Source organism: Lepidochelys olivacea (assembly GCF_965140295.1).
Source record: "Lepidochelys olivacea isolate rLepOli2 genome assembly, chromosome: 13".
NCBI lineage: Eukaryota > Metazoa > Chordata > Testudines > Cheloniidae > Lepidochelys > Lepidochelys olivacea.
Genome location: NC_140423.1, coordinates 17,026,333 through 17,039,025, shown reverse-complemented (window position 1 = coordinate 17,039,025; position 12,693 = coordinate 17,026,333). Strand labels below are relative to the sequence as shown.

Here is a 12,693-nt window from a genome sequence, read left to right as displayed (position 1 = left end):
TTTACAACAGGCTATATAAAAAAACACTAGCGATGTCAGTACAAACTAACATTTCATACCGACAATGACTTGTTTATACTGCTCTATATACTATAGACTGAAATGTAAGTACAATATTTATATTCCAATTTATGTATTTTATAATGATATGGTAAAAATGAGAAAGTAAGCAATTTTTCGGTAATAGTGGCTATGACACATTTGTATTTTTATGTCTGATATTTTAAGCAAGTAGTTTTTAAGTGAGGTAAAACTTTGGGGTATGCAAGACAAATCAGACTCCTGAAAGGGGTATAGTAGTCTGGAAAGGTTCAGAGCTACTGGACTAGATCACACCAGTCAGGAAATATAACAACCCTAAAAAAAGCATCATAAAAAAGTAAATTCCAGCTAAATCTTCAGACTACCATGGTTAGGCCCAAGACTCTGTCCTTTTGTGCCAGGCACAGCTCAGGTGGCAGGGAGGGGGAAGGGGCACAAGTGGCTATAAGATACCTTTGTTCCACACCAATCCTAGGGCCACTGGATGACTGAAAGATGCTTTATGCTGGGCCAGCTGCCCATGGCTCCCAAGGACCATTCCAGCAGCTAAGGCACATCACCAGGGCACACAACAGCCCTACCCATGTCCCCTTTTCTCTGGGTATGCTTACTGCACAAGGTTCTGGGGTGGGTAGCATATGAACCCTTATGGTGTCTCTAACTCTTCCACTAATCATATCCGTCAGCTTTAGAGAAGTATATTACCACATAGCCACCCAAAGTTGAATCTACAGGAAGAGTTGTGGCTGTTTATCTGACCAGAAAAAGACAGGAAGCTTGACATATCACAAACATGACCCTTCTATAAATTGCAAGCATGGTCCTAATATGGGGGAGGGAGGAATAGCAGCTCCTCCAGTTTTAACGTTTTTTTTTAAACACACCTACATTTTGATGCAAGTTAGCATAACATTCACAAACACATATACAAAGTGAGTATGTAAGGTCTGCAAAAACCCTAACACATTACTATGTGCATAATGAATAATAATCCCAATTATTAAACTTGTGTTACAAGTTCAAAAGGGCCTCCAAAAATGCACCCAAAATATGCAGGCACATATGCCTGTATGCACAAATCCACTAATTTTCTTGAGGCACTCATATTGGAAAGTGACAGGTTCCTAGATTCCTTGCAGGGGCTGAAAAAAAGCCTTACAATGGAATAACATGGCTATCTATTTTAGTACTTACACTGTAGTATCTCACCTCCTTACAATCTTTAATGTATTTATCCTCACAACACCAAAGCACTATCATCTCTGTTTTACAGATGTAGAACTGTGGCACAGAGAAGCTAAATGACCCAGGTCACACAGGAAGTGTGTGGGAGAGCAGAGAACTGAAACTGCATTTCCCAAGTCCCAGGCTTATGCCCTTCCCATTCAGTTGTCCTTTCCCTTTCTTGGGGCACAATTTGGTGATATTTTTATGAGTTAAAGACATTTTCATCCAAGTATGTTTTGACACTGATTTTGAGACACAGCATTCTGATTCAGCTTGAGGGTAGTTTTATACAATACTATTTGGTGGTAGAATCTCCTTCCTTAGAGGTTTTTAAGGTCAGGCTTGACAAAGCCCTGGCTGGGATGATTTAACTGGGAATTGGTCCTGCTTCAAGCAGGGGGTTGGACTAGATGACCTTCTGGGGTCCCTTCCAACCCTGATATTCTATGATTCTATGATTCTATTTGGAGACAATTGCATTTTGGTTTAGCATCAGGATGAAAGAACCATTCTGACACAACATGAAGACATTTTGAAACAATGGATTATCACACGTCAGTGACCGAATCATAGAAGATGAGGGTTGGAAGAGACCTCAGGAGGTCATCTAGTCCAACCCCCTGCTCAAAGCAGGGGCAACCCCAACTAAATCATCCCAGCCAGGGCTTTGTCAAGCCCAGATAACATCGAGATAATTTCAGTGGTGCTTCCGAACCAATCACTACATCAAAATGTCACCATGATCAGTCAAAAATGAGACATGGCCACGCTTCTAGCCACATGGCGTTTCGGAATCGTTGAATCGGGTCACAGCATAAGAAGACCTGCCAAGGCAGAAATGTCTTTTTAGGCAGCAGCACTACCTGTAGATGCGGTGTGAGGGCACAGCACGCTGGCCCGGCTGCACCATCACACCGTCAGCTGACGCGGCGCTGCTTGCCAGCACTTGCAATTGTAGGGTGAGGCTGAAGAGACTGAATGCGGTCTTACAGCCCCAGCTGTGCGGTTACACCACGAGCTCGACTCCCATGTAGAAGGGTGACGTTGGAGACCCCAGGGAATGGCCACTAGTTAAGTTGAGGGGATGGAAGGCCATAAGGGTCGAGGAGGTCTCCCTGCTGAAGGCCTAAGGGCTTCTTCTCAACCCCCCTTAATAGAATTCAGGCCTGGCTGGTTTGAGTAAGCTCTTTCGCTCTTAAAACAATGTTGCAGTTATAAATAATGCCTTATAGTATAAAGTTTGCTAACGCCAAGTTAAAAATAACAAAAAAAAACAGCTACAAGACCAAACAAAATGTGCTAGTTGTTTAAGTTGCTAAAAATGCTTGTTAAAAATTGCAAAAAATAAATATTATTATAACCCATATAAAAAAACCAAAGTATTTATATAAAGTTTTAATTAGCTAATATATAGTGCAGTAGCATTAAAAAATATAAAAATGTACATAATGACCTGCCCTAGTGTGCAAAATTTAAAATTCTATTCTCCCTGTACCTTGTTTGCAGCAGCAATCAAACTTTTCTGCTTCTCCACCCCGTTGTAATTATTAAGTAACGCACACCCAGTAACAAACCCCTGCTGCTGCTCGCCTCTGGCACTGAGTGCCGGCAACAGTCAGGTCCGTCCCCCTCCCCCCCTCGGCGGCTGTGGAGCATGGCTCGAAACCGCGGCGCGCGCCACGCACTGGGGGGCAATAACAGTCACCGCAGGGGCTGTTGTGAAAGCTCGGGATTCCCGGGCGGGAGGGGGGTGACACTAGCGACGGGATGACACAGCGCGATGCCATGGCAACCGCGTGAGGACACACCGCGCTGGGACGGCCAGTTCCCACTCGTCACGTGACACCACCCCCGGGTGACGTGAGCTGTTCCTGTACCTTTTCCGCCTCCGTTAAAGCTCACCTCATCGCCTACGCATGTCCCCTCGCCCCGCCCTCTCTCTCACCACGGGGTTGCCTAGAGCGCCGCCGCCGGCAGAACCCGGAAGCAGGAGGCGGCCTGCGCAGCCGCTCCCGGCCCTGAGCGCTGTGGAGGCCTCCGGAGGAAGGGCCGGGGCGGGGCGGGGCGGGGCGAGCGGCACGATGGCGGAAGTGGAGTGAGTTGATTCTCTTTAGGGCGCTGCGGGACGAAGGGAGAGTTTGCAGGGCGGGGGTGGGGGACCTGGTCCTCTCCCCAGCGGGGCCACCCTCTAGAGGGGGCGGGAGGCCGAGCCCCTCATTTCAGGCCGGGGGCTCTCGCTGTGAGGGAGGGGCAAGGACAGGGGTAGCCACCCCTCCCCCCAGCTTCATGCCCTGGCTTATCCAGTGAGTGCATAGCTGGCTGTGCCGCCCCGCCCCCCATGGGCCCTGCTGGGCCCCTTGTGAAACGGGGCCACCCGGTGCAGGAATCGCAAGGCCCTCTCCCCGTGAAATGGGTCTGCCCAGCGCAGCCACTGCGGGCCCCCCGTGGAACGGGGCTGTCTGGTCCCGCTGCCACGTTTGTACAGGCCCAACGGGCCCCTGCCCAGCACACATGCACTGATGCACAAATTAACCCAGGGGCAACTCTGCGAGGCTCATCTGAACGGGCTGGGGCCTGCCCCTTCCCTTCCCGTGGGTTGTGAGTGAGCCAGACCGCCCCGGCAGGTGTGTGTTTGTCTTACAGTTGAGGTTTGCCCGGTGCAAGCCCCGTGGATAGGACATGCATGGTCAAATGATGGCCAGGCAGTACTGGTGCATTGGGGTGTAGCAGAGGGGTTTATTTTTAAAGGTGGGAAGGCTTAAGTGCCATTAAGGGAATCATAAGATACCAGTACTGGTGTGGGTTGTGGGCATTTAAGGAGCATCCCAATTTTAACACAGTAACAAGGCAAAGAATGGTCATCAAATGTCCTGACGCAGTATTTAAAGTATAGGGGGAGGTTCCATCAAAATATTGCCACTTTGCCTGGTACAGTAGCGTGCAAATGCAAAGCCATGGCACCTCCATGGAGATGTCTTATTGTATTACAGTAGATTTGTACCACTGGACAAACTAAACAAAATATGTCCCTGTCAACACTGCACACCTTCCATTCATCTGTGTGCTAAATCCCAGCTCCAATGCAAAGTATTCTTTGCACGCAGTGAGTGAAAGAATTCAACAATAAATTATTCCATGAGCCTGAAATTCTAATACTTGCACATGGGCCCATTATTAGGGACCACTTATTTAAGACAGCTGCACGTTATTATCATTAATTTTGTTTCCAAGGTAACTTGTTGGTTTTTAATCTTTCAGTAGTTTTGTGCTTTCCCTTGACTGACCTCCCCCACAATGTCGAGCTTTTGCTAAGTCTAATCATGTTCTGTATTGCCCTGACAGGTTCTCAAATGCCACCCATGAAGTCCTCAATGTCACCCTTCACACCACGCTGTCCGTTACTACTAAACTGGTGGCTCCTACACCTGCCAAACCTATCCTTCCAGTGCAGACTGGAGTCCAAGCTCAGCAAGAGGAGCAATCTAGTGGCATGACTATATTCTTTAGTCTCCTTGTATTAGGTGAATGCTGAACTGAAAAATCTCTTATTGTTCGCTGTTGAGTTTGTGTTATGTCTGAAACATTTGTAAGATGAGCCCTGGGGATATAAAACTTTTTTAGTATGGTGCTGTATTTCTCCTGCAAACCATGAAGCCATGAAAGTTTGTCATATAGACCCAGATTTTTAGAAAAGTTGGATATGCAATTATACGTTCAAAAAGGTGAGCTTGTGGAACTGAGTGACTGTGTAATAAACTCCTAAAGGAACTAAGGACCTTCACAGACCTCATCACCTTCTGCACCAAGTGCAAGGCATGTTTCTTTGACCTTGTCTTTAGTATAAACACACAGCAGTGTGTGTGTCCTACCATAACAAATGCACAGTTTTTTCCTTGAGGAAAGGATGAGAGAACACATGAGAGACATTAGTCACGTCACTTAAAGCACTGCGGGAAGGCGCTCAACTATGGTGAAGAGTGCGGTGTAAGAACCTGTATAGAATTTCATGCACAGTTACCATAATTATACATAAATCAGGTAACTGTAGTGCAAATTGCCACAGTTATCCATAGGCATGTACACTTACCCAACTTGAACGCTAATTTGTGATAATTGCACAGATATTTTGCACAACCAGTTGCACATCCAACTTTTCTGAAAATCTGAGCCATCAGTAAGTTTGTCTGTTTACATTATAAAACTTTTTGATAAACAGTGTTAATTGATATCTATCTAGTGTAAACTATACGGTAGTCAAAGCTGTAACAGCACAATTTCAGTAGCATGTTTAAGGGTTTTGTCCTACCTCTTGCTATATGAAATACAAGCAAAGTGGGGACCTATAAACAAACCGCAATAAGAGATCCTTTCTGAAGAAGTATGTAATATTACTTGCTTGGTTCTTCAATATCTTCTAGATGGTCACTGTTTGCAGTGTTGATATGTGGCTTGTGTCACAATCTGGCAAACTAAGTAGGAAAGCATGTGTATGTTTGTCATAACCGCATATTTTATAAGTCCACTTGGATAAAATCCTACCTGTGTCACCCTCTTTGAAGTATTTTTTATTAAATGCAACAAAAAGAAAACCCAGTCCTTTAGATATATGCACATCTCCCTCTGATGCTCTCCCTGTGACCAATATCAAAGTGATATTTGAGTAGGTATTAAAGACAAATCAAAACAAAATGCAATAGATCAGAAAAAACATGAAGTTTAAAAGAAAAATTCTGAATGTTTGTGTGTGTCAAATGGAATTTAAAAGGTTTATTCATGGTAAAGTTTCTGCATCTTTTCCTAGGGCTAAAGAGTAGGGCCACAATTCTTGGCTACATTCCAGCCCCGTTACACCACTCCAGTAGCATAATGGATCTTGGAAGCAGCTGCATTTCCCTTTCCTCCCCCTTCTCCCCCCAGCAAAGGAGTGTTTCCAGAGCAGTGGATAGCCAGTACAAGAGCTCTGTGCTGCCCCATTCATAGCATCTGACATAGAATGTGGTGGGAATGAAGGAGGGTGTGGCCAGAGTGCTCTGGGCTTTGACTCTTTTGGACTGTAAAGTGGTCCTAGGTAGCTATGGGAAGCTGCCCTAAATTAGAGTAGCCCAAGTAGCTGCTTTACTTACTCTAGGTCTGGGTAGGTCCCCATCTAAGCCCAAAATTTGGCAGGCCCAGAAGTGACACTGCTTAGTTTCTGGCCCCAGTTTTCTGCAGCCTGCTTATCTATTAAGACAGAGCCCAGTTTAACTTCAGTACCTTGTTTGGCCAAAAGGGCCTATCTTTGTAACACTTTTCTCCACTTTATACAGCTTCCTAGTAGATAAACTTGGCCTGCAAGCTCCCCTGACCTGTGTTATGGGCCCTTAATCTGTTTTGCCTTCCTTGTGTGATGCTCAAACCTTCCACAAAAACAGTTGAAGCATTTTCTTGTCAATCTCTTGACTGCTTCTTGTCATACCCATAGAAGAGGGTGTGGCCAGAGCGGATTAAATAGTGTCAATTATCAACTGGACAGACAGTTGCCAAGAGAATAGGTACCAAATAGCTATGGAATTAGATGGGCAACCAACCTGCCACTCATTGTAATATCTGTACTGGTAGGAGTCTACAGTTGCACCACAGGATTTCTTTATTGTTCAAAGAGATAGAATAGAAGTAGGAAGGTGCTGGCATTTGGATCTGCTAAACAGAAATTGTATTATTAATAAAGCAGTAGTAAGAGCTTCACATTTACAAAGTGCTATATGAACGATTTATACGTATGTGCTACGATTCCCTCATAAGGTGGATATTATCCCCATTTTATAGATATGAAAACCGAGAGGCAGAAGGTAAGTGATTTGCCCAGGGCCAACACTTGTCAGCAGTACCGCTAGTATTACTGTATATATCAGGAGTTTTTGCGCAGTTCTCTAGTCCACGGGGCCTGTCACTTGTAAATTTACTAAATGCAAAGCATGCTGTATGTGAGATGCCTAGCAATATGAGTATAACAATGTGCAGAATTCTGAACACAGTGGCATGACTTCCATTTCTGAACAGTCAATAGGGAAAGTCCTTTTCAGTGGGAGAAAGGACAATAAGTGACAAGTTCACTCATGCTGTTTGTACTTGAAAATCATTATTTTCAGTGAGGCCATATTCCAAAGGAATAGTATATATAAAATAAACTATCTGATTGAAAGCCACAATCAGCTTTTGGTCAGAAGCACATCAGATTGACTCCTTGAACAAAGACTTTTCCATGGTAGTAGGGGGAGCTGCTAAAGCTTACCATTAGTAAGAGCAGTTCAGAGAAGCTTTTTCGTTCTTGAGTCAGAAAGAGGTTTTGTTGCAGTCTAGCTGCAGGAGCCTTGTGGAGGCTGGAAAGCGAATTAGCAAAAGACCCCCAAATGATTATTTGGCACAGTGAGGTAAGGGAATGAAGATAGCCTTAGTCATTACTTTTCTGCTTTATCACAATTAGCTTTATCAAATATCAAACAGAGTTTAAAGACACACTCTTGGGATTGACAGGTCCATAAATTGGTCCATCCCCTGTTAATTTGTGAGTGTGTACATTCCCCTTCCCCTCAGACTAATTCATCTTTTAATTATTTTAACCCATTTCTAGGAATCATTGAAATATTTGAACAACAGTCTATAATCTGATTATTTCAGATTTATTTTAAATTACTAGAAAAATTTCACAGTTTGTATTCATGGAACATTGTTTAGAAGAATGTCTTTTTCTGTCCTACCAGATACATATTTTAATACTGTTTTATTTCTTCCCCACAGCTATCTGCATCATATTGGTGCATTTACTGATAAAATACAGACTACATTTCTTGCCAGAGAGTGTGGCTGTTGTTTCATTAGGTGAGTATTTCTGTGACCACACTTTTAATATTTTTGAAGAAAACTTGATTTATGTTATAATATTTTTAGATAAAGATAGGATTTACAGACTCTGGTGCCCTCTTTAGCTTCTGTGACAATGCCTGAAATACTGTGTTCACTTCTGACTGTTACTAGAAAGATGTAGGCACACTGGACATAGTTCAGAGAAGAGCAACAGGAATTCTAGGGACTGAGGGACTAATTTATGAAAGCGTTAAAGAGCTAAATATGTGTTGTGACCCTGCAAAGTGATACATGTGGGCAGACCCTTATGGCTGTGTGGAATCCTACTGAAATCAATTGGACTTCATGAGAGCACGTTTACATGGACCACTTTGCAGGACTGGGGCACTTGCTTGATGTGTTTAGTGGGAAACCATGATAACACTCTAAATATCTGAAAGGTGCAAGCACTAAGTTGGGAGATGAAATATCTCACATGGTAAAGAGGGTATAACTAGCATTAAACTAATAAAAGGAAACTGGAGTGCTAAATATCATGAGAATCTTTCTGATAGTGAGATCCATTACTTTGGAATAGTTTCCTGTAGGAGGAAGTGGAAGCCCCATCTTTGGAATGATTTGAAAACTAGACTGGACAAAGCAAAATGTGTTACTTCAGGGAACAATCCTATGCCAGTTGGGGGATGGACAGAATGACCTAATAGTGCTTTGCAGTGTTGTAGCTGTGTTGGACCCAGGATATTAGCGATACCAGATGGGTGAGCTCATCCTGAAGAGGAGCTCTGTGTAGCTCAAAACTTGTCTCTTTCACCAACAGAAGTTGGTCCAATTAAAAATATTAGCTCACCCACCTTGTCTCTCTAATAGTGCTTTGTCATTTCTAACATCTAAGGGCCAGATTTTCAAAAGACCCCTGTTTCCATTTAGGCATCTAAATGAAATGACTTGATTTTCAAAAGTGCTCAGCACCCAGCAGCTCCCATCGTTCTTCATCAGCTGATGAGTGTGATAAATCAGCCAGTAATCAAAAAGAAAAAGGAATCATTACCCAGTGCTAGTGCTAACATTATAGAATCTTAAGGTCAGATTTTCAGAAGTGCTGAGCCCTGCCCTCAGAGCTCAAACGGAACTGCTGGACAATGAGTGCTTCTGAAATGTGGCCCTGGGATTCTGTAATTTTAACACTAGTGCTGGGTGATGGTTCCGTTTTCCTTTTTTATTATTCCTAGCTGACTTATCAGAGTCAGCGGATTGGAAACATGAAGATTGCTACTCTGCCTTTCAGAAGTTAAAATCGGAAGAGGGGAGGACATCTCAAGGCTCAGTGAACAAGCCAAGATTAAAAAGATAAACTGGCCAGTAAGGTGAAATGGCAGGATGTTGCTAGTATGCCATATTTCCTTACAGAGTGCTTTATCGTACTGCCTCTAGATTTTGAGACCCTGATTCAGGAGAGCACTTAAGGATGTGCTTAAGTCCCATTGACTTCAAAGGTAGACCTGAGTGAGGTGTAATTCTATGCAAAACTGGGATGCATCTAGGAGGAGGGGAATACTTTACCAACTTCCTCTCACTCATGCATCCTCATTAGCCTGGGGTAAGATACAATGGTGGCACCTGCTACGACGAATCTTATCATCTCCATTTAGGAGGTCAGTTTATTTTAATTGCAGAAGAACTTTATGTGTGATACATGTGATTTAACCTACTCTGAGAATATAAATTTAACTAGTAGCCTGAAAACTTGCCTGAATTACTTGATACTGAACTGTCCCTATTGTATACATGGGCTCTTTCTATGACTTGAGGCAAGAGAATGCCACCCTTAATTCACATCAAGCTCTTAGCCACTTCTTAGTAAGTCTGAAAAGTTCACGAGCCTGATTCTGCTCTCTCAGTGGTTGTACATTGGTATAACTATTGATTTCTGTGCAGTTACTCCTGATTTACAAATCTGTAAATGAGAAGAGAATCAGGACTCAAGTAGATATTATATTGTCTAGAGGTCCCTATCACTGAAATAGAGTCTTTTACTGGTGTAAGTAACCTCAGGCAGCAGCTTTTCAGCTGTCTCTGTACCTGCTTACCGTAATTTGTGTGCTGTGGTGATATTTTTACTTCAGTCACTAGTGGCACTCACGCTGTCAGTCTAAAAATACACCACAAAGGAAACGATGCTTAGCTATAATACTAAACTAGGACTGTAGTAGTGTCATACATACTGAGCAAGTAGTTCTCATCTTTCTCTGGACTTCTGCCTGCTTCATTTTCTGGTAGGTTAACTGTGTTTTCGTACAAATTCTCAAAGCTCTCCCCATCAGATTACTGTGCTGGAGAAAACAAAGCCCTCCTGTGCTTGCAAAACGTTAGGGCTTTCACAGAAATAAGAATGTTGCAACCTTCTGGGTGTTGTGCCAAAAGGATCCTGAATTCAAAGTTGTTTCTAAGTGGAAAGGAAATCAGATTCTCTCCTCCCCAAGCATAAGACTTATTGCAGTTGCTTTTTAGTTCACAGTACTTGATTCATGGCACATTACATTGCCCACAGCAAGATCTATATTAGGAAATTCTTTAGCTTAAAGGGACACTTACCTGAAAAAAGAAAAGGAGTACTTGTGGCACCTTAGAGACTAACCAATTTATTTGAGCATAAGCTTTCGTGAGCTACAGCTCACTTCATCGGATGCATACCGTGGAAACTGCAGCAGACTTTATATATACACAGAGAATATGAAACAATACCTCCTCCCACCCCACTGTCCTGCTGGTAATAGCTTATCTAAAGTGATCATCAGGTGGGCTGAAAAATCATATTTGGGCACAGATTAGTTTCAAATTGAAAAGCAAACAGTTCATAGACTCTGAGGCCAGAAGGGACCACTGTGATCATCGAGTCTGACCTAGATACATTTCTGGAACAGCGGTTCTCAACGAGGGGTCCACGGCCCCTTGGGGGCGTGCAAGCAGGTTTCAGGGGGTCCACCAAGATAAACCCAAGAGCAGGGCTGCATTAGACTCGCTGGGTCCCAGGGCAGAAGGCCAAAGCCCAAGTACTGCCGCCCACGGCTAAAAGCTGAAGCCCGAGCAACTTCGCTTCGCAGGGCCCCCTGTGGTGCTGGGCCCTGGATAATTGCCCTACTTGCTGACCCTTAATGCTGGCCCTGGCTTTTAATTTACTGGGTATGCAGAAAAACAGTTGTAGCACAGGTGGACTGTGGAATTTTTATAGCATGTTGGGGAGGGGGGCTCAGAAAGAAAAAGGTTGAGAACCCCTGTCCTAGGGCAGGGTTTCTCTGTGACCGGTCAGTGGGCTGGTGCCGGTCTCTGAGATCTCCCTGACACAGTTTAGGAAGGCAGCAAGCCGGTCCCTGGTATCAAAAAGATTGAAAGACACTGTTCTAGAAGACCCGACATTTCCTGCTATATCTAGATTTATTCCAGCAAGAGGCAGATTATCTGTGTTTATCTAATTTAGACTGTAAGATCTTTAGGGTAGGGTAGTATCTTTTCATGTTCTGTAAAATGCCTTACATATTTTAGAAAATCTATTTCTTTTTCCAGTGCAGTACTTGGTGAAGTAGTTTAGAGCAATAATGTACACACACTTTAGTGTGAATGTGGTATTTTGCTTCAACTTCAGTAAAACCAAAAGAAAATATGATATATGATAGGGTTAGAAAAGCAGCTGACAGGAAACAGGGATACATCAAACATTGACTGTGACCTCTTAGGGCAATTTTCCTTTTGCATCAACATGAGTCTTATTAATGCTTCATTATGGAATGAGATTAAATTGTTGATATTCAGTGCTTGTTAATAAGTACATTTGCCTAATCTCTATTTCCTGAATATTTTACAGTATCCGTGTTATTTGAAGAGGCACATATATATAGGGCCAAATTCTGCTTTCATTTACTTTACTCCAGTCCATTGAAGTAGCGGAATTACTGACAGTAGAATTTGGCCCAGCATGTGCAATGCTCCCTCAGAAACTGAGTGACTATCATTAAGGCAAATATATGAATAGAAGTCATTGTTAGAAAGGGACACTGCCAAAATATCTCCTTTGTGCTTTCCATATCAGCGCTTCAGTGTAGTGTTAGTCTGTTGGAGGGACAGAAGGGGATATCACCATCCCTCTTTCCTGCACCGCACACACAACTTCCGATGAAAGGGTATGCATTTCTTTTAGGTAAACTCAGATACAATCTCCATCCTGAAATGTAGCTATTCACTGGTTGCTCCTTCCGGTTTGGTTTTCGACTCTGACTCTTGGATCATTTGAAGATTCTGCCCCAAGGGCTTCGCAAACAGCAGAGTTTACTATACGAGAAACTAAGTCAGCCTTGTTTTACTACTCCTTCTGGGGAACTCTGCGGAGGAACAGCAGAGGCTCTCTCTCTCCCTTCTGCAGAGCATTCCCAGCAGCAGTGGAGGATTGTGGCTAGGCCACTGTGGTCCATACTCCTGCTCATAGCACAACCCGAATAGAGACGGCAGTGAAACTTTCTAAGATCTCTAACTAAGTAAGGCTGCTACTGCAGCTCAGGATTTGTAATAGGTAGTGGTGGTCGCAGCAAA

At 43.5% G+C, this 12,693-nt stretch overlaps 1 protein-coding gene across 1 annotated transcript in view; it reads left to right on the top strand.

The window, feature by feature from the left end:
- The first annotated feature begins 3,192 nt into the window (after positions 1–3,192).
- SLC9A8 (solute carrier family 9 member A8) overlaps positions 3,193–12,693 on the top strand; it is a 45,297-nt gene continuing 35,796 nt past the window's right edge. The window contains exons 1-3 of the mRNA XM_084645545.1: positions 3,193–3,364; positions 4,612–4,790; positions 8,047–8,127. Coding sequence (XP_084501671.1) covers positions 3,351–3,364; positions 4,612–4,790; positions 8,047–8,127 — 274 coding nt within the window. The 5' untranslated portion in view covers positions 3,193–3,350. The remainder of the gene's footprint in view (positions 3,365–4,611; positions 4,791–8,046; positions 8,128–12,693) is intronic.